This window comes from Stegastes partitus, unplaced genomic scaffold (assembly GCF_000690725.1).
Source record: "Stegastes partitus isolate 25-593 unplaced genomic scaffold, Stegastes_partitus-1.0.2 Scaffold3, whole genome shotgun sequence".
Classification (NCBI taxonomy): Eukaryota; Metazoa; Chordata; class Actinopteri; family Pomacentridae; genus Stegastes; species Stegastes partitus.
In genome coordinates, this window is record NW_007577734.1 from 1,617,477 (window position 1) to 1,645,060 (window position 27,584).

Sequence of the window (27,584 nt, forward strand, 5' to 3'; positions counted from 1 at the left end):
ATATATTCAGTTTCTGTTATATTCAGGTGGAGATTCAAGTCTGAGCCCCAAATCCAAATTAAGCAAGGCAGAAAGAAGACAGTTTGTGGCACTTGGGAATGACAGCCGAATGCAGATTTTATAACAATGGCAGCAGACAATCAGATGCTTTATATTCAAGGAACTTACACTATTTGATTATGACACATGCTGAAGACAGCAACAACCATGCTGAATAGTTATTGTAAAATAATGCATTATTTACAACCAGGCTGCACATGCAAATGCTTTTTTTTTTTTTTTACAAGACACTAGGATCAGTTACAGTTTGATTATAGCTGCAGTCTCACAGCATCCAGTTACTTCAACACATATACAGATGCAGATGACAATATTAGAATTAAAAGCCCAAATTAATCCACAAATTATAAAAAACATGAATTTATTTTTGTTTTAATATGACAAAACAAAGTTGGGGGTGAAGTCATCAGAAGAATTGTGAGAAGGTGATGATGCAGCAAACTTTAATGAGGCTTGTTAAAATCTGGTTAAATTTTCATTAAACTTTTGAACTATGAACATGTTAAATTAAGGTTTAAAAAGGCTGTTTTGCATTTTTGTATTGTGTCTGTTGGAGACCCTGTTTGTTCCAGCCTTTTGTGCAAAGCAGCTGCCTCCTAAACGCTCTTATCCAACCATAACCTGAAAATATTTCCACTGTGGTGTAATCACACATATCCTCAGTTGCGCTGCTGTCCTCGACTGACACAGCTCTTACACCATATTTACTCTGCGCTACCTTTAGTTTACCTGATCTGACCGGCCTCCCCACACAATCACTGCTTCTATCCTATAAAACCTGTAATGTGTAGCGCACGTTTTTATCAGTAACTGGTAACTCTTCAGAGGCAGGTTTTCTAAAAAATTATGAGTCATCCACACAAATCCAGTCAGTGTGTATGTGTAGTATATGTGCACACACTTCTTTACTCAGAGGAGATATATATTTTTACATCCCTGCATTGCAGCGATGGAGAATTTGTGACCCTGCTTACTTGAAAGAATTCGAGATATGAAATGGCTCTGTTACAGAGATGTGAGAAAGAAAAAAAACATGGACGAAGATGGATTGTGTCCATTGTGCCACTGATGATTCATTGTCTCTGTAACTAAAAAATAAATTCCCCTCAGAGCCAGTGATTAGTTGGGGAACAGTTGGTGCATATGGCTGTGATGAAGCCGCATGTGATTCTGTTAGCAGCTCATCCCAGTAGTTTTTTATGTTTTCCTTTTCCTTTCTTCTTCTTTCACCAGAGTCAGAGGGGAGTGCTGACACGAGGAGGGATCAAACAGCACATAAAAGCTACATCACTAGTACAGGGCCACAAAATGATAAACACAGCAACCTCCTCTGCTGTAAATTCACAGCGTGCATCAGTCTTTAAAAAGGTGCAGGTTAATGTACGGGCAGATGAATCCCATTGATGTGCAATTCGATGAGCTACTCAGAGGTTAGATGGAGAGATTGATCTGAAAGTGAAAGACAGCGTGAGGGGAAGTGGGTAAACACTTAGATTTAGACTGGGGAAAAAAGGAAAACTCCTCTGTCTTTCTCTTTTAACCAGCCTCTCCCGGGTGAGATTACTGTTCCCATGGCAACACTGCTGATTGCGTGAAATTGCTGTGGTTGTGGGCGCCATGGCAACACGTTACATTACATTATGCTGTGCTCAGAGCCTCGCCGTGTTGCGTGTGCTTACACATATCGCGCTCTGTCATGAGGACACATGCGCTCGCGGGGCGGCAACCGGTCACGTGGGTTGCCATGGCATGGCGTCAACAAGTTGGACCTCCACCCACGTTGCCTTAATCTTTTTTTTTTTTTTTTGCCCTATTCAAACTGAGATTATTCTTAGGAGGCTAATCCCATGTTACATGTGCATTACAGCACTTATAGTGCGCGAGCCAGCCTGTGTGCAGCAGTAGGCATTTCATGGAAGCTTGAGTCATATTATTGACTTGCTCAAAGCATGTAACCTATTTAGATCTGTGTGTGTGTATGTGTGTGAGATATAAATATAGGTGAAGACGCTACGGATAGTGGTACTGAATGTTCTAGTGGAAAGTACTTGCGATAAAATCTTGGGTAAGTTTCAGGCCCATTGCTCATCTGTTGTCTGCATTTTTTATTTTTTATTTTTTTCACTCGTGAATAGATTTATTGTCTTTTTTTTCACACTGTTCACTTGCTTGGACATGATGGTGGGTAAAATGTGCTCGGTACCTCCTTTGAAAGTCTGCACACACACACACACACACACACACACACACACACACACACACACAGCTCCTTACTCCTTGAATTCAGACAAGATATTTATTTCTCCGGTGGATTGTTTCAGAGGCAGAGCGTCTCCATGGTGATGGTAGCCCACAGATCAGGATGAGGAAAAGTGAGGGAAGAAGGCAGCAAGGGAAAGAAAGAGAGATGATTCCGGCTTATCTGCCACCATTGTACACTTGTTGACACACACGTATATGCTGATATGTGCTCACACAGGTGGTTGATACACTCTCTTCCCAGTTCTTCCACTTTTCACTGCTGGTTTCTTGTTGCTCTCATCACCCTCCCCGCTTTGTCCTTCTGTATGCTTCCTTGTCTATCAGGTGTCATATGTTTCAAACTGGGTCATCTTTGTTGTGGTCCTAGTCAAGTGCCTAGAGAGCATAAAATATCAGGGTTGCTTCCACTACCGATAATAGTAATAAGAAGAAAAACAGCTGTGAAAAAGGTTTAATCAAATGGCAAGAAGCAAAATACCAATATTTACACAAAATATCAAACCAATGATCCAAAAATGACACATTTAATGAAACGTATAAATAAATGAAATGCAAAGCTAATAATCAAGAATCAATAAAACAGGCGTTTTTGAAAGATTAATGTAAAGCCAGTGGGCGTCAGATATTACACATAGCCCTCTTCAGATATTATTTTCTGAACTACATACCAACACATTTCTCAAAAGGACATTTCTACTATTACACTGCCAAGTATTTGGACTGAATATCTTACAGCACTGAGTCACTACCCATATTAGCAGTGTACTCTTTGTGACTGAAATGTTTTGGCTCCATGTTTCAGTGTTTGAGACATTTGGGAATATTTATAAAAAAGGGGCGCTTGATTTTGTGTGCGCCCTCCCACTATTTTAAACTGTGAGTGCCGCAGTTCGCCTTTTGACATCTGTACAAAGTTACTAGCAGCTTCTACTGGGATAATAGTGCTGTATTAAAACTCCTGTCATGTTGTGTAGTCTTCTTTCAAGCTGCACTAATCAATAGTTTTATATTAACTAGGTGGAAAAAAAATCTACACGCCATGTCCAAGGTGTTTCTATGATGAGCTCACAAAGAAATTTCCCGTTTTAGCACATTTCGTCTCATAGTTTCGTCTCATAGTTTCGGTTGTAAAGTCCACGGCTTTGTGGTCGCTGTGTACAGTACAAGTTAGTAATCAGGTGGTGGACAAAGTGGGAAATTTAGCAAAGAAGGAGATATTTCACTAAGGAGCTTGAGGCAGAGCTGGAAAAAGTGAATATAGCACTGAAATTCACCAGGTGGCCAGAGGGATGACTATAAATAAATGCTAATGCATGTCTAGTGGATGTGTAGTTGTGCCACAGTTTGTGAACACACAGCCAAAGCAGCTTGAGTGAAAATATATCAGTGTTGTGATTACAATTTGTTGTGCTGCCCCCAAGAAGCCAAAAAAAAGTAAGTTACTAGGAAGAAATTACCAGTCTTAACCCTGTAAATCCCAAAACCCACAGGCAAGTTCAAAAGGCGTGTTGTTCTTTTTGTGACTGGCAAAATTACAAAATGTATTATAGCCTGAAACTGGGAGAATCATTAGATTTAGAATGTTCCAATGGTTCTTGAACTAATCACATGTGACTTTTAAGTTCAGTGGCAAAAAAGAACCAATCGAAGCTATTTAATCAAAAATATATTTATCATAGATGTTTCAAAGAATAAGGTTTTGAAAAAAAAAATCTGAGCTGAAGCCAGGATCTACTTAATTGAGTGACAAAACGTGACAAAGATTCTGGGACTATTTGGTTATGTTTACACCGAGCTGATAGGAGATCGGCATGAAAGCAACTTTAAAATATAAAAAGCATAATACCTATATTTTTTCCAGTCTTGGTAACCCCTGTGGGCACTTGGTTGTACATGCTGATACCAAGCTGTTTCAATTTTTTTTTTTTAATAAATCAAAGAAATTCACTTTTTCCCCCCCTTTTTTTTATGATTTATGGCATTGTGAATGTGTCATACTGCACAGCAGACATTTTTGAACTCTCTCTGCTTCCAGCCATGATTGTGCTGTTTCCACAGAGGTGCAGGACTTTATATTGCAGTGAAAAATGAGTCCACACTGAATAATATTGTGACAGGAGCAAAGAAACACCCAGAAATGGCTGGTGTGTTCCAGTGTTATATCTTAAATCTACAAATGTTCTCTTTATCTCGATGTGAGTAGCTGATAAATGTATCAGTCTCACAACAATGTTAAGTTTGGTAGTTTTGCTTTAAAGCTGAATAAAAGTTTGAATTCTGTACATTTTGCTTGCAGACCAATAAACAGATTTTGATATTTGTAACTCAAACTCGAACTCTCATTTTCAGGTACCTCATGAATGTGACATTTGAAGGTCGAAACCTGTCATTTAGTGAAGAAGGCCACCAGATGTTCCCTAAGCTGGTCATCATTCTCCTGGACAAAGACAGACAATGGGACAGGGTAAATATCTCCTCTTCTTCTTCTTCTTCTTCTTCTGCCTTCTCTTCTCTTCTCTTCTCTTCTCTTCTCTTCTCTTCTCTTCTCTTCTCTTCTCTTCTCTTCTCTTCTCTTCTCTTCTCATCTTGTTCCAACCCCTTCGTTCTTCCCCAGTTTGTATTTTTGCCCCTTGTAATGTGTCTGTCACTGTTTTTTTTTCCCTTTCTGAGTGTCTCCCTGACTCTTTAAGTACCTGTTACAGTAGCCTGTACATCACAGCCCTCCTCCCACTCACTCATGCAGGTTGGCAAGTGGGAGAGAGGCTCTTTGACGATGAGGTACCATGTGTGGCCTCGCTTCGAGCTGTACTCTGCGGCAGAGGAGCGGGAGGACCACCTGTCCATCGTGACTCTGGAAGAGGCGCCATTTGTCATTGTGGAGGACGTGGACCCGCTCAGTGGTACCTGCATGAGGAACACTGTGCCGTGCCGCAAACAGCTCAAACTCACGTAAGGATTTAAATTGAGAATTCAATTTGCAGCCGCATTGATTTATACATCAGGTGGCAAAGTTGATATATTTAGACTCTCTTGCATGTATTCAAAGTCACACCAAAGACCAACAGCAGCTGAATTTAGCCGAATATATTCTTGTAAATTAGGGAAAATAACTGAATCCCTTCTACAAGGGAACACACATAAAAACCTGCTGACAGCTTTACTTTTTGTGTGTCTCTGGATTCAATATTTTCTGTCACTGCAGCATGCTGTTATGTTATGTATTTTTCACGATTAACTCTCTCATTGTCCTGTTATTACCTTGACTTGTTTCACTTCTGCTAACTAGATCATTGTCTTGGTTTCTGTCCCTGTTTTTCCTCCCTCCCCTGCCTCTTCACCCTGACCCTCTTGCTAGCCAGCTCTCCTCAGAGTGTGATAATGAATTTTCTTCATTGGCCTCCTTTTCTATCACTGCCCCACCTGAAATCTCCCGAGGCTGCCCTACATCTTCCAGCTTCAGTGTTTTTATTGACAGATCTTTCACCCTGTTCTCTCTCCTACCCCCTCCCCTAGCTCACTCCTTCCCTCACAGCATCACGTGCAAGATTTCAGGGATAGGCGGCAACATGCCACACACAATATGCAGAATTTTCTTTTCAGCCAAAAATACTCCAAGAAAACAGATGCACGGAGCTGAGTGGAGTCGTCTTTGTTTGTACAAAAGCAGAGATATGTGGGCCCAGCCTTAGTGCCACACGAATAAACAGCTGTGTTCACTTTATTCCATGTTACGCTGCACATTTTATGTCAGTAATCATGAAGGTTGTTCACTTGCAGGAACGGAATTCATAAGCCTGCAGTCGGGATAAATAGAGGTTGACATACCCTTGTGTGAATACAAATCACTCAAACAAACACATTCGTCCTTGGTCTGGCACTGGCAACATCCGCTCGCTCTGCCAAAGCTGTCATTGTGTTGTTACGCACAGCTGTTATGCACCTGTATCTGCTGTGAGCCAAAACAACCTATTGACTGATGACGCACAGTTTGGTTAAATGTTTGATTCAGTGTGTGTTATTCTTAGTTCCGAATTACTGTATAATTTGGATGACAATATATAGACCTGTTTACTTGAGCCTGAATAAAAACCGAGCTCTGAGAGATATGAATGTTAATGAGCACTCTGCAGCACCGTTGTTAATGTTTAGAGCTCCTGCGTGAAACATAATGATGTGCTGAAAAAAAGGAAGACTAGCGAAAGTCACACATTATTTTATGCTTCAAATATCAGTTTTTATGTGGAAAGTGGGGCATGTGTTCTGTGTGTATTGGCTGCATGCAACTGTTATCTTTACTATTGATTCAACTGCTGATTTATCATTTACTCATGAAATGGTGAAATTATAATTTCCCAAAGGACAAGCTGAGGCCTTACTTTTTCTGACCTTATGTTTCAAGCATTTGTTTAAAACATGATTGAAAGTTGTCAGGTAATTGATGAATATGATCTCAAGTAATTTAACTGAGCGTTTCCCATTGTCCTCATTCTGAATGTGTGCTGATCAGTGAAACAACGTGCTGTTTTTATGTGAATTTGTTCATTTTAAATACTTATATCCAATGACGTCTTGACGACTAAAACTTCTTCCCTTGTTCTCTCATCTTTACTTCTTCTACCGCCTCCTTCCTCATTCCACCTACCAGCAACCAAACGGGTGATTCAGGGATTTATATCAAGCGCTGCTGCAAAGGTTTCTGTATCGACATCCTAAAGAAAATTGCCAAGACAGTCAAGTTCACTTACGACCTCTACCTGGTGACCAACGGCAAACACGGCAAGAAGGTCAATGGGACATGGAACGGTATGGTTGGAGAGGTGAGGACGTTTCTTCCTTGTTACACAGTCACTCTGTGTATTTGATAAATGACTGTAGCTAATGCTGTTCCACTGATCTGCAGTGGTCAGATGGTTCTCTTCTTGCATACAGTATAATGGTCACAGTCGAGGATGTTGCTCATCCCAGCAGCAGCGGCAGAAAGAAGCATCAGCTTTGCATCATCTGTAGAGCAGCTTGAAAACACCCACAATGACAGTTTGGTCGATTTCATACAGACCTGCTGGCACATCAGCTAATTGTGGATTTCACAGCTGGCAGAACGCTGGAGACTTTGCAATACAACTGTTATTGAACCATTGGAGTGACACAATAAGGCAGCGTGCTGAAAATAAAATGATATTTTTTTGCATTTCTCTGACTTCTACCAGAGGTAGAATAGTGCTCGGTGGATTCAGTGTAACTGCAGGTAGTGTTTATTCATTTAGCTCATCATTGTGGGTGATGTGTTGCTGGTGGCATCCTATCATCTATCATTAGCATTCATTCAGACTTTATCCCTTAAGAAACGTAACACTATTACTTATGATATAGTGAAAACACAAGGTCCACACTCGTATAGCGCCGTTTAACCTTAAATTTACAGTGTGTTTCTCATTCACACGTACATCAACGGTGGCGGAGTTTCTCGCCTGCCTTCGGGAGCAACTAAGGTTTCTGTATCTTACCTCCCACATGAGCCACAGCCGCCTCCTGATCAAAAAACATAAAAAGCTCCTTCAGGTGGCAGGGATCAAATTCAACATCTGTTAATTTGCAGCGTGAGATGAGCTGTGATTCCAGGTAAATCTGTTTCATCCAGTCTGATGGAAGTGACTACAAAATTTGCATCACTCCAATTTGTTTGTTTTCCTGGGAGAAACTGATTTTAAAATTCTCCCTCTGTGACAATATGAGCATATGTACTGTATCAATAAGGTTACGAATGCACCAGATAAGGATTCATGTGCTTTATATTTTATCAGTTTAATGTTTATTTATTCAACATATGCATACTTGTTGTTTTTTCATTTTCTTTTTCCTTTGCTCATCACTTTTTTTGTCTCTTAAGTCCCTTAGCAGTTCATTCTACATTATGTATACGATGCACAGACTTAAAAATAAAGTATGGAATACGAAACAGCCAGCGAGAGTTGCGGTGCTCATAGGAGTTTATTTTTTATGATAGGGCAAATTACACTCTCTGAATATATCTCTCTCTGTTAGTTTGTCACCATCTCTGTCATGCCATCGAGCACTCGTTCCCCACAACCTGACCTGAGGGGGGGCTGTGATCAGCTCCACAAAACCTCAGGAGGCCACAATGAGGCTCCTAATCAGAGAAAAGACGGAAAAAAGAAAAAGACACAGAGAAAGAAAGAGCGATTGGAAGAGAGGAGGAAGGATGGAGAAATTGGCCTTGGGGAAAGACCCACTTCTCTCCTGCATACAATCCACTTTAGAAAACCAGCATAATGCAGCCTTCATAAATCAATGTGATGTCCGGCTTAATTGATTATGATACAGAACGAGTGGCTTCAGTGCATTGAGAACTTAGATTAGTGAATATCTGCAGTGTTATATAAAGTTAAGTAAGTCCACTTACTATTGATTGTGGGCTGTAACTTGGCATAAGGTAATGCAATGCAAATGCGCAGTGCAAGCATGCGTGGGTCATTAGTCCATACTTAAATGCCTAAACAAACAGCTAAGGATTTCATTTGAATGGGGGAAAACAGGACAACAGATGCAGAAAACAGAATGAGAGAGCAGGCCTCCATAAAGAAGTGTGACAAACAGAGGAAAAATACACGTTTAAGAATCCTGCTCACTCTGGCATACATATCCCTTATTAACAAGGTCCTCTGTGCTCCTTTTTATTCCTGGCCCAAGGCTCCAGCAACTAAATACACTTGAACACACTTCAAGTCAAACATTGACCCAGAGTAGACATAGCTCCTTTTTTCCTCTTGCTTCCACACTGCAGGTCAGTGGATGGTTTAAAAACATGCAGCACTGAATTTACTTTTGTCATCTCGTCTCTTTCACCAAACTGTTTTTCGCCACAGACCTGAGAGCATTCAGCCGGCATGTTTCCCCCTTGTCTCTGTCTGCCTGTCTGTCCCTGACCCTCAGGTGGTGTTGAAGAATGCCCACATGGCAGTGGGTTCGCTCACCATCAACGAGGAGAGGTCGGAGGTCATCGACTTCTCCGTGCCGTTCATCGAGACGGGGATTAGTGTCATGGTCTCCCGTAGCAACGGAACCGTCTCCCCCTCCGCCTTTCTAGGTGAGAAGAAATGCACCTGGTGTTTCTGGCAGATGCACAACACAATCGAGGGCCCTTGGATGTGGACATATCACATAAAAAATGCACAATAACAGACAGAGACACACACAATGGGTTTTCCACAAACCAACTTCATTGTTTTTCTGTGGTGAGCAATGTGTTCTGGCAGCCCAAAAGATGACAAGTTTGGTTCAATGATGATTTTAAATCACTAAAAACAACAACAAAAGCTTTATTTCCAGCATCCAATGCAGGACTACACAATAAAAGGCAGTTGTTTAATTCTTTACTGTGATAACTGCATCTGACAAAAAAAAATACCAGGGCCATTTAGTGGCTATTATGGAGTTGTTCATTTTTCTTAAAACTTGGAGAACCTGTTGCTTTTAAAAGTGTTTTAAAGGTCTTGGCCTTTTCCCACTTTTTCCCTGAGCCACCAAAATCGTTTTTTATGTTGAACATGGAGGCAGAAGTTTTCTGCATATCATCAGAGCACAATAAGTCTCTTGCCTTATTAAAAAGTTGTTAGCGCACAAGTCACTGAGGCTGCTCCTTCTTGTTTCGTAGTTCCTGTAATATTCAACATTGTTCCAAAAATAACAAAAACCACCATTGTGTACTTTTCGTGTACGTACTTTCCATAACTGATTACGCTGACTACTAAATGCTGTCTCGTGTTATAGCAGTCACACTTATAATGTGAGGCAGTAGCAATAAGAAATGGGGTTTGCATTAGCAGCAACTTAATATAGCTCTGGTACACAATTGCTGAGAGGCTGGTATAAATGAGAAAAAGCTGAAAACAGCAATGCCAGCCTTGCTTTCTGTGAATCCTTTGTGCATGGCAATTTGACTCCAACTTTAGAATGGCAGACTTTATCCCGAATAGTCGAAACTTGTATATTGAGAGACAATCACAGAACAATAAACATATTGAAAGGCTATTGTTTTAAGTTCTGAGTGCTCAGAAAATGACAATTTGAACATATACAGGTGGCAATTGCAAAAATGTGCAGATGACAGTTCAGTCAAAAGCTCCAGAATAGCTGTCAAGCTGACCTTGATTGGGAGACAGTTTTTTCAGCTATGTCGCTTTAGCAAGTGGGTGAAAACTGCAAAACAAAGTACAAAACAAGGAGAAAGTGTGCTCATTTCTATGAGTTCATCTGTCCATTCACACCTTCCCACCTTCCTCTCAGTTCTGCTCCTGAGAAGAGCTTGTCCACACAAACTCAATTAAAATCCTTAACTGCAACAAGCACACTGAACACAGTGTGTAAATACAAATAATCATGTTGATACCAAAGGATGATTTTATAATTTTGTTTAATTTGGATGACTGATCTTCCTCTCCTGCTGTCTCCCACCACCTACCTCCCCCTTTTTCCCTCTGTACCACAATGCACACTCCCCTTCCCCCCTCTGTGTTTTAGAGCCCTTTAGCGCTGACGTCTGGGTGATGATGTTTGTGATGCTGCTGATTGTGTCGGCTGTGGCTGTGTTTGTGTTTGAGTACTTCAGCCCGGTGGGTTACAATCGCTGTCTGGCAGACGGGCGAGGTGAGTGGACGCACATACATGCATGCAAATGCTGCAAAAAGGTGACGACGATGTACATTTTCAAGCAGTCTGGTTTGCTGAAATGAAAATTTAGCTGGCGTATTTTGTTACCTTGAATGCACCATTCAGACGGAACCCCCAAGGTGCTAAAATTACTTTGGCAATCCCCTCTGAATGAGTACAACTGGAGCAGCGGGACTTCTTACTTTGAGTACTTATCTTCATCTACTGTCACTTGAGCTTTTTTTACGAATGAAAAGGATCATTGGTAAGAACCAAATAGGTGATCTTAAGTATTCGCAGCGTCACTGTGTGAACAAAAGAACGTTCTGTTCTGTTTTTTATTGTGCTGTCCTCAAATATTACACCAACATTACACCACCACATCTGGGGTTGTAATACTAATGATTACGCTTACGCAGATCTATGGCCATACATTAAAAAATATGTGCCAGATTTAACAGTGTCTGACGGTATGGAACAACGCTATCTTGCTGAATCAAATGCAGCTCCAGCAGGCTGCACAAATCAATTTGCCCATCAAAATCAATGGTTCAGATTGAATCTATTTTTTTCTCTCCAGCTTTTATACACTCAGCTCGGTTTGACTCTGAGTATTGCATTAGGCTGCCACGATGGCAGCCACTCAAGATAAAATCAGAGAAGTCTTATATTGTTTTGCTTATTTATTTATTAATTTATTTATTTATTTATTTATTTATTTAAACCAGAAGGGATAAAATAGTTTGGAGTACAGTACAGTTTTCTGCATGCCTTATGGTGCAGCAACAGTTTATGGGTTGTATGGTTTAATCACTAGGTTATGTAAGGGTGTTGTCCTATAGTGCTGCTCCAGCTGTAGCATAATTGTAGCCTGCTGTGTGCCATCTCCCACCCTCCCCCTTTTTTCTCTTACTCCTCAGCTCTGATGCCATTGAGCTGCAGTAGGTAGTGTTTTCATCCCGATGCCTTGTCGTACTGCCAAAGAGGCGGGTTAAGCAGAGTTAATCGGTAACAGAGGGCTGTTGCTGCATGGGCTATAAGAGCTATAAGAGTGAACTGCATGCCCAATCCTGTGATCAAATTAAAGGATGGGAATAAGTGTATTTTTTATATAGAGATAAAAACATATATGTAATTATATTTAGCCTCCAAGCCTCCCCCACATTCAGACCAAATATCGTACTTGAGGAGGACTTTACTATCGCCGTTGCCACCCTCTGGAACTCCCCAGAGCATCAGGGATTCCTCCATCACTCCCCATATTCAAGAAATCCAGTAGAACACATCTTTTTAACACTGCCTGCAATTCACAATCCCTTTGTTAAATACGTTTCTTTCTCCATTTTTTATTTATTTTTTGGTTCCACCTACTTTGTAAAGCATCTTTGAGTGTCTTGAAAAGTGCGATGTCAGTATTAGGAATTACATAAAGCAAAGCAGGAACTGTGGTGTGTGAAATTTATCTCTTTTTTTCATCCTTACTTTGCATCCTCCCCTCCTGTCCCTCCCAGAGCCCGGCGGTCCCTCCTTCACCATCGGTAAGGCCATCTGGCTGCTGTGGGGTCTGGTTTTCAACAACTCTGTGCCTGTGCAGAATCCCAAAGGTACCACCAGTAAGATCATGGTGTCAGTGTGGGCTTTCTTTGCTGTCATCTTCCTGGCCTCCTACACTGCCAACCTGGCTGCCTTCATGATCCAGGAGGAGTATGTCGACCAGGTGTCGGGGCTGTCAGACAAAAAGGTGTGAACTCAAAGCGGTGTGATGGTTTGTGGGGTGGAGGAGCAGGTGTGTGAAAGTACGTGCGAGCGAGTCTGAAAGACAGTTTGTGATGTAGGACTGCGTCGTTTATATTTTTGTATTGGTAAGTTGCACCTGTAAAAAATTTAGCGCTTTGAGCTATTTTGAACTCTGTGCTCATTTGCTGACAAGTTTTCATGCATTCTGATTTGCAATTATGCGATTTTCATGATGACAAGAGTTATCCGTGCAGTCAGCTCCTTGTAGCGGGTAGCGCTGCACTAAAAATCAACCTCATATCACTTTGTAATGCTAACCGTGTGTTTATTTTTTGTCCTAAATTCAAATACAAGGATATTTTTTCATTTAAATCTTCAATCTAATGGCTGTCACAAGTTCTTGGAGTCCTGGTTGATATTTTTGAATTGTTTGGCTCACCAAGTGATGCAATGCCAAATGTTCCCTGTTTGCAAAAATATATTTAAAAAACAGCAAATCCTTAGATTTAGAAAACTGCAACTTGTCAAATTTTGACTAAAAGATCATATCAGTGACTGAACAGTTATTTAAATTGTTGTGGATCAACCAGAGTTTTTGAATTGTGTGTGTTTGAGGTTGAAACCTACAAATAAACTCAATCAAGCGACTGATTTAGAAGTGAAACAGTTAGTTGATTATTCACTTAGCTGAAAAACGAGAAATGAATTAGTTGCTATAGTGATAATTGAGTAATTAATGTAAAGTAATGTAGCTAGTTCTAACTTCTTTTTACTTATATGTCTTTCTTTCTCATCTGTAAGACTGTCACCTTGGACTTATCATAGTCATGTCAGTTGTGTTTTTCAGACATTTCACACACCAGCCTACAGTACATGTTTGTCTAAATGTGTCCTGAGATCCTCCCACGTCTCTCGAGCACAAATCTGAGCAGTTTGTCAATTCAGAGCTTCTTAAAGCATAGTCCTGTGCTCCTGCTTAACAGTGCATTAAAGGCTGTTTGATATGGCTCAGTGCCTTTTCCATGCTAACGAGCGCTCCTCTGTCATTTTCTCTGTGTGTTTCCTTTTCCTGAAAACCCCCACACAGTTCCAGAAGCCAAACGAATTCTCGCCACCTTTCCGGTTTGGCACAGTGCCCAATGGGAGTACAGAACGCAACATCCGCAACAACTACCGGGACATGCATGCCTACATGACCAGCTTCCACCAGAAGAATGTAGATGAAGCCTTGTACAGTCTGAAGACTGGGTGAGGAGGAGGAGGAGAGGAGATAGAGGGGAGGATGGAGAGACAAATGAGGAGATATGAGGCAAACCGGGGGGGGGTTGAAAGGGTTTTCAGCAGGGAGAAAAGAGGCAGTGTTTTGAAGCTGTGAGGTCCTGTACTGATGCAACACAGAGAAAAGATGATGAAGGAATAAGGCGAGGGAGACAGAGGAAGAGGGGGCATTCTGGGCGATGTGGGTGGGCAGCCAGTGGAGCTGCATATCTGCCTGCCACTGACACCCAGAATAGCAGTGTAGCCTGTGGTTGCTCTGAAAGCTAGCTAATATCTTTGCTCTCCTCGTCACACTTTCTCTCTCCCTGTCTTCAAACATTTTCGTCAGCCGCTGCAGAAGAAATAGGAATGCAAAGCAATGGTGTACCTCCGGTACTCGCTGAGAATCGAATGACCACAGAGGCCTGCAGAGCCCTGAGGCACCTCTGATGGTAGTTTGTCACCAAGCTGGAGACTGTCATGTCAATTTCTTTATCAACTTACTCAGGGTTAATATGGATAGAAGACAATACAGGGCTGCCCATGGAGTTGCACAATTGTCATGGAGAGGTTCAGGTTTTACCTCCAGGACTTAGATAAACATGATAACTGCTAAACTATCTCCATGACAATTGTGCAACTTAAAATAGAAGAAACAGAAGAGACTTGAATTAAACAGAATAATCATCTCTGCCTGATTTGCCGCATTTAAAGTGAAGTATCTCTGTGCTATAACAGTACCTTTTGAAATTCTTACAATGAAAACAAAAGTAAAGCGTGCACAGTAAGCACAGTACCTTTGTAACTGCCACTTTATTTTATAGACCCATTATTTTCGAAAAATTTCCTAGCAAGTTTCCTCGAAAGATCTTTGTGATTTGCCATTAATTATAGCTAAAATAGAGAGCTTCCAATTAATTAATTTCAATTAAATGCCAAGCTAGCGTATCCTCGAGTGTTTAGTCAGTGCACAGCAGGTCAGCTTCACATGCAAAAATGTGCAGAGGCAAGCATATAATTCCACAGAACTGGAGAATACCATTTCCAACAATAAATGGATAATGACTTAATGTGTAATTTGGTTTAGATCACGTGGTTCTCACAAAACACTGGAACTGTAGAAATCAATAACTTTTTTTAAACTGATCGCAACTGCCTCAACTGTTAACCAACATAAATTATTTTTGTCATATTTTTCTCCGTAATTACCACCAGATTACGTTGTTATTTCTGGGAAACGTCCAACCAAATACAAAGAAATCCAGAATTGTCCTTCACTATTTTTGTAAAATGTAAAGTTGGACAATGCTACATGGCAGTGATGACACTCATTGCAGTGATTCATTGTTAGAAACAAATTTTGGACACTGTGCAGTTATAATATAGCATCATTTGTGGTACAAGTGGCTCAATAACTTGATTTTAAAAAGCGTTCCCCTGACACATTTTCCATACATCGCGATCCACAGCAAACTGGATGCCTTCATCTACGACGCTGCTGTGTTAAACTACATGGCCGGAAGAGACGAGGGCTGTAAGCTGGTCACCATCGGCAGTGGTAAAGTGTTTGCCTCCACCGGTTACGGCATCGCAATCCAGAAAGACTCCGGCTGGAAACGAGCTGTGGATCTGGCCATCCTCATGCTGTTTGGAGATGGTGAGGACTGGAAGGTTGTTTATACTTGAATGAAGAAGCATAATAAATATACTAGTGTTGGAATCTCAGAGCATTTTAAATCAGTAATGATGGCATTTCCATTTTGATATGGTAATTATGTAACTCATCACAGTCTTAATTCATTCTGAAAGTAATGAGTTGGATAAGTGTTATTTAAATTAAGTATCATATTACTTTTAGAGATGATAATGTGTCACATTTGTATTTTCATAACCTCACAGGGCTTAAACATCATACAAGCATAAGTCAATGCATTATTTTTAAGAAACCGCTACTCAAGCTTTAATATGTACAATAATATTCAACAATTCTTCAACAATGAAGTCGTACTCTCATCGGGGTAGTGAGGTTGGAGTGGTCGAAGTGGCTGCAAAGGAGCTGCGTCTCAGAAGGTGTCCGGTGCTTGTTATGGTGAAAACCCAAGAACCTGCTGGCGGAAACCGGCAGTCGATGAGGCTGTCGAGCTGCAGGATGAGGCCTCCTGAGCCAGGTTGGCAGAGTGCAGTCGCTAATCAACAGCGAGCTACCAGCAGGCCTGAAAGGCTGCAGCTGCTGTCATTGTTGAAGTGAAAACCTGAATGTAGGAAGAGCTTGTTTTTTTGTAGCTCAGTAAGTTCTGGCAGCACTTTGTGAAGCAGGAGACAGGAAATGTTGACCTCAACTGAAAATAGGTAGAAAGAACAGCATAGACGAAATGAGAACTGAAATGCTAAGGCCTCTGGATATTGTTGGACGGGTGTGATTGACATATTTCTCCAATGTCGCAGGGATTTTACAGAAACGGGTCCATGGATTGGAGGACCAGTGAGGTAGAAATACAAGTTTAGCAGGAAAACCTGAAATCTATTTTGACTTGTTCAGACTAGTTCAGTCTGCACTCTAAAATCTCGACAGAGGAAGTCATTTACATTAATCAAAACCAGAGTGTTGCTCATGTTTCTCATGTAATCTCTGATACTTTTTTTTTTTCATTGGCCCACACTTTACTGCACCAGGTTGATCAAAAAATGTAGAGTTCAGATCTCTTTCTGGTAGCTCAAGATCTACTTTTGAAAAAACAGACACAAAAGCTCAGTTTACAGTTTTGAAAGTGCACACATTTGTTATTTACATTGACATTTATTCTTAACATTTACCTCTGCCTGGCTGCTAAGTGATGTGCAGGGGAACGCTACCGTGAGTGTGACACATCAACACATTTGTGTCTGTATAAACGACTGCTTTAGCATCTTTTTATACGTTGTGGTGGCACTTTGACACCACACTGTATTGTATGAATATTTATATATGGAGGGGGTTAAACCATGTGTCCATTTAGTGCACAACAACGAGAAAATAACAAACATGAGACTAAAATATTGTTTGCATAACAGGGTTGTGCTCTCAGTTTGCAGGTCAGGTTTGGTTTTGAGCCCCAGTTGCTGCTGTTTGTTTTGGAGAGTGACCAAAAGAAGCCAGCAGGATGTCTGGTGTCACTTAAAGAGAATGACAAGTTTGCTGATCCATGTTGGCCTTTGCATTGAGTTGCTGCCTCTCTGTGATGAGAGGTTTGAGCCAGCTGATTTGGGCTGAGCACATGCTCAGGATGCAAACTTTACATCTCTTTGGGAACAAAGATTTACTACGAACAAATGTCCATCACCACAAATTACTTGTTCACACAGTAAGATGTTACTCAGGCTCAGAACTTGAATATTTTTTTCATTTTAGTTAAATAACATTACGTGGGCGGGTTAATTTATTTATTCTACACATTCTAAATTGACACATGCAGTCTGCCTGTTTTATTGACATCAGCTGTTATTAGGGTTACCTGCATCTGCTTATTCTCAATGCAACTTTTCTTAGTTAAATAAAGTTTCCCCGTGTTTTTTTTTTTTTTTTTTAATCCTCTGAAAAAAACCCTCTGAACTCCAAGTAGTTTCAGAGTGTTATATTTGCTCATTGTGGGTTCACTTTTCATTGCCGCATGTTGTAGCTATATAGAAACAGCACAACCATCATTCCAAGTAGAGAGAACTCAAGTATGTCTTTTGTGCAGTGTGATGAACATATAATGCCAGAAATCACAAAAAAGGGGGAAAATAGCTTAATTTCTTTGATTGATTGTTGAAAAATAATTGGAAAAAAACCTGGAATCAACATGTAAAACATTTTTCAAGCTTAAATAAAAGAGTCAAACTTTCTCTCTCTTTTATGCTTTGAGCAGCCAGTGAAAACTCATCAATTGAGATCTCTCTTTTATCAATCACTATGACATTTACCTATATTCTATATATAAATCATCCCCGTTAGATTGTAAAGTTAACAAGGGAAAAGATATTACACAATAGTTGGATTGAGGTTTTTTTTTTTTACCATGAACACTCCTGTCCCTATTTAAAACTAATGGCATCTAAATAAAACAGTGGTCTGCCATAAATCCTTCGTTCGTGAAGGTTATAAAGTTCAATATTTGTCCAAACTGTTGTAGAGAGGCACTAATTCAACTTTAAGGTGATTTTGCCGGCTGCACTTTGTGAGGTTTGTGGCTTGTATTGAATTACAGGTAGGATTTATTACAGGGCGATTATATTAGACTGCATTAGTTTAGATATGTGGCCCAAATAAACTTGCAACTGAGTGTACATTATTAACTGACAATTAACAAGTGAGGCAGGGAAAAAAAGAGAAATTTAGCACGTGTGTCAACATACTACTATCAAGCATCAGTTACAATTGCTGTAATACAGTTTATCTTTCTGTTCTTCAGGTATGACTACCTCTAAAGAAGGAGCTGGGTTCTCTGTGAAACAAGGAATAAAAGAATCTGACCTTTAAATGTATCACCGGCCTTGGTTTTAGCAGCAGTTTTTATATTTTGTATCTCTGGAAACGCTACATTTTAAAGAAACAGTTGTTCCTGATGCGAATCTTTGCCTTTGGAAAGCAGAATACACCTACATTAGCTCTCCACCTCCAGGGATAGTGCATCCTTCCCGCTGCTCACTACCTGCCAAATCATATACTGTACAGCACACTGACAGGCACACATACACAGACAGTGGCCTTCGAGGTCCTATCACTTTCCATTCTGGCGCGCCTGATGGATAAAGAGGTCAGTACAGAGAGAACGTTCACCTTGGATCAGATCTTTAGGAGTCAGATTGAGTCAGACCTCGAAGTACACTGTTGGAAACCTCCTGAGTGATGTACACTAACGTGCCAGTCTGTGTTTGCAGGATGTGTGAATGTACATGGACTGAATGTGCATGTTTGAGTGTGTGTTTCCCAAAGATCAGACATGTCTGCACAAATTTGCAAATTGAAGTAAAGTCTTATTGTTTTGTCAGCTGTGTACATGAGGCCAACACATCAGACATTACCTCTCATTACTTTCACGTAGATTGTTTGGCTGTCAACACATATACGTTAGTCCAGGTTCAGAGACCAGACTCATCGATGTTTGCTCTTATCTGTCACGTCCTGTTGGAGTCAAGATATGAGCATGATGTTATATATACAGAGGGAGAAGATCAACATGGGCCTTACAGCTGGAAGCTGAGAGGCACTAACTGAGGAGGGAAAGATATTAGATAAGAATGAAGGAAAAAATAGAAAGACAATAAATTATAATTATTATAGATTTCAGCTTCATTACAAATTCTGCTCATTGATCTGATTCTTACTCATTCCTTTTAGTTTGGTTCACACAGATCTAAAATAAGCACATACAGATTTAATAGCAGTAAGCAATGACTACTAAGAGCTATGCACCTTTGAAAAGAATCAATCATGTTGGAAATGAACATCTGACAGGAACTAAATACTCTGAACCTGGTTTTAAAAGGAAACCAATAAAATTCCCATTTTTGCTTTGAAGGTGTTCAATCAGATATTTGGGCTTAAAGGCCCCATATGGTGAAAATCTATTTTTATTGTTTTTTTATGTTTAAAACAAAGGCTGTTAAGTTATGAAGATGTTTACTTCTGCTGTTCCTTAAACTAGGGTGACCAAACATCCTGTTTTCCCAGGACATGATCTGTTTTCACGTCCTGTCCTGGCCGTCCGGTTGTTTTTTTTATAAGATGACTATAACAATTTTCTATCCATACAGAGAAGGCATACTTTAATTGTATTGAAATTATAAGGCATCTTTGAGTAAACTTCAAGTATCATTTGAGTATCTCATTGTCGGGTCAAGTGTCCTGGTTTTCGGTAATGAAAATATGGTCACCCTACTTATACCCCACGACAACTAGTTAGCCTCCTAGCTTCACAAACCAGCACTAATTCTATCCTGCCGCTGTGTAACACTGAACTAACCAGATGTCATGATCTGTGTTTGACTGCTCCGACTGTCAATCACAGATGCAGACGGCGTGTCCCTCCTGAAGGGGGCGGAAACAGCAGCAGCTCTTTGGTTTTCTACTAATTTAAAGAAGCCTTCATACAGTGAAATGAACCATCTTTGAATTCATAACACTGTGGGGACATGTAAGACTGATTTATTTGCTGACAAATGGCACGATATGGAAACATTGAGTCAAAACAGGTAAATCTGCAGATACCTCTGGGACAATCTTGTACCACACAATTGTGCCACTCAGTTTTGGTAGAAGACATTTTGACTTGCTGTACACACAAGCGCTGGGATGACTAGCAAAGGTTTGCTGGCTGTGTATTGTTGTTTGTGTAGGTTTAACCCAATGAAGTGTAACCATTAATTGGAGCTTAAGCTGCTGCTGGATGATGTAAAGCTAGTTGTGTCTACCTGCCACCTGTCTTTATGCTAAGCTGCGCTAACTGCCTCCTGGCTCCGATTCAGTTGTTGATATGACAGACAGTGTGATATTAAAATTAAAAAGTGTACCTATATGTTTTCATGAACAACATGAATGACCTCAAAGTATTTTGTATTTTCCCTAGCTCATGTTGATACACATTTTAGTCCAAAGCAATGAGTTTCTTTTTGGTTTTTATGTGCACAATAACAACTGAGGACCACTCATCTTAATAGTGCCACATAAATGCTCGGTGAAAACTAGTTAACAGTTGTTTGACACAAACACACTCATCTGCACAAACATCCTTACACAAAACAGTGTTATGTAAGCATTGGGAAAATATTGTATATACTCCTTGATCTCACAGAGACACACACCAAAAAATAAGACCATTGGTGCAGATCAAACAAATCTCTCTGGACGTGCCCTCCCCCCTTGGCGTTCCCCCAGGGATGTGGAACTGAGGGAGACACATTTCAGGGCGGAAACACTTGTCACATGACCACACACACACTTCCTCTCTGAGGACTGTCAAGTCCCAGCCGGCAGTTGTGTTTTTTTTTTTCCCCACAACAAGGAAGCCTTGCAAAAGCAATCCTTAATGAGGATGGTCCTCTGGGGGGCCATTCAGTCAAAATAATGCAACATGACATTTGCTGCACGTATACGAGACCTGAGCTGTTTTTGGAATCAACACCCCATCTAAAAAATGTGCCCTCTTTTTGTTGCACTCACATTTCCAGGCACCTACAGGCAAACCCATCCAAGTGCACAGGTCGCACCTGACCAGCACAAAGATACGGTAACCTGTGTGTATGTGTCTGCAGGAGAGATGGAGGAATTGGAGGCCCTGTGGCTGACAGGCATCTGCCACAATGAGAAGAACGAGGTGATGAGCAGCCAGCTGGACGTGGACAACATGGCGGGAGTCTTCTACATGCTCGGGGCTGCCATGGTTCTGTCATTCATCACCTTCATCTGCGAACATTTGTTCTACTGGCAGCTGCGCTTCTGCTTCATGGGCGTGTGCTCCGGAAAGCCCGGTTTCACCTTCTCCATTAGCAGAGTGAGTGTGGTGATGTTTTATTTTAGGTCTGACCTTTGTCCTCCTGACAGAAAGATCACAGGAGTGGCTGATTTGAAACCACTGGCTGTTGTTGAGGTGTATCGAGTCGGTCAGGAGGATACAATGACTCAACTGACTTACCTGTGGCTTTTTTAGCTCAGGCAGTCATGAAACAAAACAATAGACATCAAGAGCATCCTGTGCTATACAATAAAAACCCACCTATCCTAATTCTACACACTGCTACCCAGTGGAGCAAATATTATAATAATATACTATCATATAACCCGAACCCTATGAGTCCCAGCCAACAAAGCATTTTTGTCCATCTTTCATTTATTTGCCTTTCAAAGTCATGTGTTAGTTTAAAATATTTTGACCATTTTCTTATGTAGAATACCAGAACTATATTAAGAAATATTTTATGAAAATAATTTGCGATTGTCAGATGTAGAATTTGGATTTTGCTTTAAATGTTTGTCTGAAAAACATATGCTATTAGTATTCTGAAGATGTCAAATATGACAGTTCATTGTGGGACAGTAAAGGCCACTTCATGGTTTCTGTGCTGACCGATGCAGACTTTAAAAGTGGACATTAGAAGTGCATGCAACTCTATTCTGCAATGCAGATGGTGGCATCGCCCCTCATATCAAACACAGAAAAACATACTCAGCTCATGTGAATATTTCTGAAAAGGCTTGTTGTGACTTTGCACCTTTTACAGGATATAGCGGTTAGTTACAGATTAGGCTGTAGCACCGTGTCAATGTGATTATTTTTTGAAGTATGTTGGGCATAGTGGGTGGACAGAGCATGAAGTCTCTGGAGAATTTAGAACTTCCCACAGTGTTTGGGCTTTGTTGATGGACAAAGTATAGAAATCAAAGCACTTCCAAAGTTTGGCAGCAACTACTTCAAGTACAACTCTTTTAGTGATAAATTATGAAGTTGTCGAGGATGATGATGATGATGCAGAATCTACTTGCACGGACTGCTGTCAGAAAAAGCTTTTGTTTTGAGCATCATTATTCAGTCAGGGGGCTTACATTTTATGCAATCACAAAGTTTGAACTGCAGACGAACGTCTGCAAAGGGGTCTTTTGTGGACATCACGCATGTGCAGGTGGGCATGGTAAGCATGAATTGGCCTTAAAATAGCTAGCCTGTGAAAGCTCTGAGCTTTTCGATGTAACCAATAGCAACTATGTGCTTACAGCAGCCTCATAATAAATAACCAACATGGACAAAACTGCTAAGTTGCAACAGCAAATGTGTTTACACAAAGCAAACATTTCAATATGCTTCAAACAAACTAGCTGATCTTCTGACCACATCTGAAGGCAAAAGTGTTTAACTTCTTAGAAATGGCTGCACTCCATTATAGAGAGGCTCGAGAAACATTAATCCTTCACATTTTTGCACACTTTTAGACTTCCTCCTCGATGCAATTCATTGTGTTTCACTTGTCTCGATACACATATACAGTTGTACTAAAGGTGAAAGAGAGCTTGTGAGGATCCAAACCTTGTTTACTGCCTAACCTCCTCACCATGTAAATTGGGTCCATAGAAATAATCACTCGAGGTGTAATCCATTTGCATAATGTTACCTTTTAAAAGACAGGTTGTTGTCACATGCAAATTGTCTTAGTCATTGTTTGCCAGACAAAAGGACACCTGTGTTTATGTGTTTAGTCGTAAGGATGAAGCTGTTTCTAATTGCAATGTCATTTGGTCTACACCTACTCAGACTGACCTTAAGCAAGAGAAATTACCATGCGAACTTCTGAAAGACACAGTTTTCTATAATTGCTTTATTGGCAAAAACCTCACCTTCTTTTATGTTTTTTTTTCTTTTTCTTTTATACACAAAGCTTAATAACAACTTTTTATATGATAACTTTAAGATTTCCTATAAGCTTTATTTTTCCCTGTTGAATTACACCCATTTTAAATTCGGACACATTTCAGAAATGGCTCCTTTAACTCGGGGGTGGTTTTACAGCCAGCGATCTTTCATTAATTTTTCTGCCTGGTTAAATAAGAAAAGTGTGAGAAAAATATTGTAAAAAAAAATGCATTCAAAGAAATTGCCAGTGTAAGGATGGGCACGTGATGAGACAGCAAAGGGCAAAAAAGATACAGAGTGAGAAAAAGAGATCAGTCAGCAACAGTCATGATAAAGAACAAAACCGCTAGCAGGACAAAGGACAAGTAGAAAAGAACAGACACAGCAATGTGCCACTAACATCTGTTCTATTACCTTTCACAGCAGCCATAGCAGCAGTTGATGTACAGAGATACAGTAAAGACAGACAATCCCATTGAAGCAGCTGTCGCTTGCCAAAGCACCCGGAAACAGAGATAAAATAGACACAAAGAAAGAATGGAGGCATAAAAGAAAAGAGGGTTGACGATTCGCATTCATGAATGTAGCTCAGCGACAGAAAAAGTGACTAAGAGACAGACAGAAACTGTTTTTGACAAGTTGACGCCTTTGAGGAATGTTGGCCATGGTGCTGGCTGGTGGGTAGTGTGTCCTCGACCTTTCAGATTTGGCTGTCGCCTCAACAACAGATTCCCTCAGCCCCCATTTAAATACGCTTCTTTGACTCTGCTCACATGAAAACCTTGCTTTTACCAAAATAAACACACACACTGACGGATAATGACATTTTAAGTAGATGTTAGTTCACGCTTATGTCTCTGATACCTGTAGTAAGTCAGAGAAACTTTTGCAAAGTGATTAATTTCCTTGTTTTCTCTTGAAAGGAAACAGGTAAAGCCCTTGTGATGAACAATGCTGGCGGCACTAGTGTCAGCTGAATTTAAATGACATCGATTAAACCTATTGATTTTTCAAAACCACGAGCTGACTTCTTCACTCGTGTTATCAATCAAGGCACTGATCTGCCTCTCCTTTCAGCTCTTAGTGTCTGAGTGCTGAGCAGTCCATACTGTTCCCCAGAGAAAAGTCATTTATGAACTCAGCCCCTATTACTGTTTAATAGTGTGTAAACAAGAGAGTGGTCATCGAGAACATGGCGATGCATTAACCTCTCTGCCTCTGCCTGTTTCTATTTGCCTCTCTCTCTCTCTCTCTCTCTCTCTCTCTCTCTCTCTCTCTCTCTCTCTCTCTCTCTGTCTCGCTCTCTCTCTCTCTCTCTTTTTGTCTGTCTGTCTGTCTATGTGTCCTCTTGTTTGGCTCTGTCTCACTAACATTAAATCCCCTCTGGTTCTCAACTCCTTAATACTGGTCCATGTTTTACTGTTGGGTTTCATACCTTGCCACTCTCGTCTTCTTTCTTCCTCCTTCCATGGCCTGTCTCACCCTCTCTTTGTCTCTCTACCTCCCTTTTCTTCTAATTTTCGCACTCCAGGGTATCTACAGCTGCATCCACGGGGTACAAATTGAGGAAAACAAGTCAACCATAGACTCACCCTCGTCCACCATGAAGAAGAACATGAACAACACCCATTCCAACATCCTGCGGTTGCTCCGCACCGCCAAGGACATGACCGCCGTCCCTGGTATTAACGGCTCTCCACACGCCGCCCTGGAGTACAGCCACAGTCGGCCCGAGTCGGCCATCTATGATATCCAGGAACATCGGCGCAGCCTGGTTGGTCACCCTGTAGACTGTAAGTCTGCGCCGCCATACATGCCAGAGGATAACATGTTCAGTGACTACATCAGCGAGGTGGAGAGGACTTTTGGCAACTTGCCCCTGAAGGACAGCAACCTGTACCAGGACCATTACCGGCACCACCACCCGGCCTCGGCTCTGGGTATGTCCGGCCCCCCGCCAAATAGGCCGCGTAGCTTAGGCAGCGCTAGCTCGTTGGAGGGGGGCATGTTCGATTGCGACAGTTTAGGGGGAGGGGTAGCTCCCATCTTCACCACCCAGCCCCGTCCCTCCATGACTCACAGGAACACCAGTAAATTTGACCTGATCGCTGGCCACACCCCTACGGAGCCCAACCAGGGTGGGTTCAAGGGAAGCAATGTGTACGGCAGGTTTTCTTTCAAAGGAGGCGCATCAAGCACGGGGCTCATCGGGGGGCATGACAGGTACTGTGGTGGGGGCGGGGCAGGCTCGGGAGGTGACGATGGGAACATTCGTTCTGATGTGTCGGATATTTCAACGCACACTGTCACCTACGGGAACCTGGAGGGCAACAACAAGCGGCGTAAGCAGTACAGGGACAGCCTGAAAAAGAGGCCGGCGTCTGCGAAGTGCAGACGGGAGCAGGACGAGATAGAGCTGAGCGGCTTCAGGAGGAGACCCCACCACCACACCGTCCACCACCACTTCCCCCACGGACCCCTGGCACACCGCACGGTCTCACCTCCCCTGGAGCGGAAGAGGGGAGGAGGAGGGGGTAATTCTTCACCTTACCTATTCCGCAAAGACAAGGAGAACCTGAGGGATTTCTATGCGGACCAGTTTCGCTCCAAGGAGGGCAAGGCCAAGTGGGAGCAAGAGGGTGGAAGTGGAGGAAGCGGAGTGGGCGGTGGTAGTGGTGGTGGTATCTGTAAAAGCTTAGTGCCTGTGGAAGACTTCCTCAAAGGTAAAGGAAAGAAACCAGAGTGTAAAAGTGGGCTTGGGGCAGTATCAGCAGGGCAGCAGGCCCACACCTGCTGGGAAAAGGGGGTTTCTGGGATTGGAGGGGGAGGCATAGCAGGGGGCGACTGGGAGTGTCGTAACTGCCACAGTGTGTGTCACCATAGCGGAGGTGTAGGAGGAGGTAGTACATGTCCAGCTAGCGGAGTCGGGGGGAGCGGCAGTCGCCCCAGCTCAGCTACATGCAAACGCTGTGACTCCTGTAAGATGCAGCCAAGCAACCTTTACAACATCAGCGAGGATAATAACATGGTGTTCACAGGAGGGAAGAGTGGCGCAGGACCCAGTCAGACACAAACTCAGGCACAGCGCAGGAAGCTAGGGCCGGGTGGGAGGGTGTTACGGAGACAGCACTCATATGACACATTTGTGGACCTGCAGAGGGAGGGTGCAGGCCGCATGGGAGGAGTGGGTGGGGGCACTGGGGGGCAGTTTCCCCAGCCCCGGAGTGTGAGTTTGAAAGACAAAGACCGCTACATGGAGGGCCCCAGCCCTTACGCTCACATGTTTGAGAGGTATTCAGGTGACAGAGATTCTCCCATGTTTGGAGGAATAGGCGGGGATAGGGCGAAAGGAGGCTCCTCCTTCAGTTTGTTCCGTGGAGGCGAAGGTGGGTTGCACCGGCGGTCGGTGGGGGAGAGAGACCTGAGGGACAGAGATAGAGCTATGATGGGAGGTGGGGGCTGTGGTGGTGGTGGTGGTGGTGGTAGCAGAGGGGCCGGGACTTACTCCTTGTCTAAATCTCTCTACCCAGATAAGGTGAACCAGAACCCCTTCATCCCAACCTTCGGCGACGACCAGTGTCTATTACACGGTGCCAAACCGTACTACATCAAAAAGCCACAGACGCAGCAACAGCAGCAGCAGCAGCAACTTCTCAACAACAGCCGAGGAGGAGGGGACTTCCGCGGCTCCATGGGAGCGACTTCCTATTTGCCCGCGTCCGCCACTGCTGGGGTGATGTCCAATGTGGCCCCCAGGTTCCCCAAAGAGCTGTGTCTGGGCGGGGTGGGAGGGCCCATGGGGAACCACCACGGGGGCAACAAGCTATTGCCTGGGGGCAGGGACACATTAGGTTTGGGGCAGGGACAGAGACCCTTCAACGGTGCCAGCAATGGACATGTTTACGAAAAGCTCTCCAGCATTGAGTCAGATGTCTGAGAGTGAAGACAGAGGAAAAAAGAAAGAGAGAGAAGATGAAGTGAGCGAAGAAAATGAGGGGAAGAGGAAAAAAGAGAAACAGTACAGGCTGATGACCTCTCTGCATGAAGAGAATGAGGAGACACGATAGTGTGTATGTTGTTCTCACTCCACTAAATGGAAAGAATTTGGACAATGCACAGAGGCCACTGCCGGCTAAGCTGTGGCGAAGTCCGACGGGAGACAAGTTTTTAATGAGAAGAGAGGATTCTGGTGCTGCTCCGACGCTCAGAGAAGGATCTGAAAGGAGGGAGGGAGGGGAA

At 42.2% G+C, this 27,584-nt stretch overlaps 1 protein-coding gene across 1 annotated transcript in view; it reads left to right on the top strand.

The window, feature by feature from the left end:
• grin2bb (glutamate receptor, ionotropic, N-methyl D-aspartate 2B, genome duplicate b) overlaps positions 1–27,282 on the top strand; it is a 97,113-nt gene extending 69,831 nt beyond the window's left edge. The window contains exons 5-14 of the mRNA XM_008277315.1: positions 4,672–4,786; positions 5,066–5,271; positions 6,968–7,139; positions 9,274–9,427; positions 10,861–10,986; positions 12,501–12,730; positions 13,814–13,974; positions 15,453–15,640; positions 21,256–21,494; positions 24,877–27,282. Coding sequence (XP_008275537.1) covers positions 4,672–4,786; positions 5,066–5,271; positions 6,968–7,139; positions 9,274–9,427; positions 10,861–10,986; positions 12,501–12,730; positions 13,814–13,974; positions 15,453–15,640; positions 21,256–21,494; positions 24,877–27,282 — 3,997 coding nt within the window. The remainder of the gene's footprint in view (positions 1–4,671; positions 4,787–5,065; positions 5,272–6,967; positions 7,140–9,273; positions 9,428–10,860; positions 10,987–12,500; positions 12,731–13,813; positions 13,975–15,452; positions 15,641–21,255; positions 21,495–24,876) is intronic.
• The last annotated feature ends 302 nt before the right edge of the window (positions 27,283–27,584 follow it).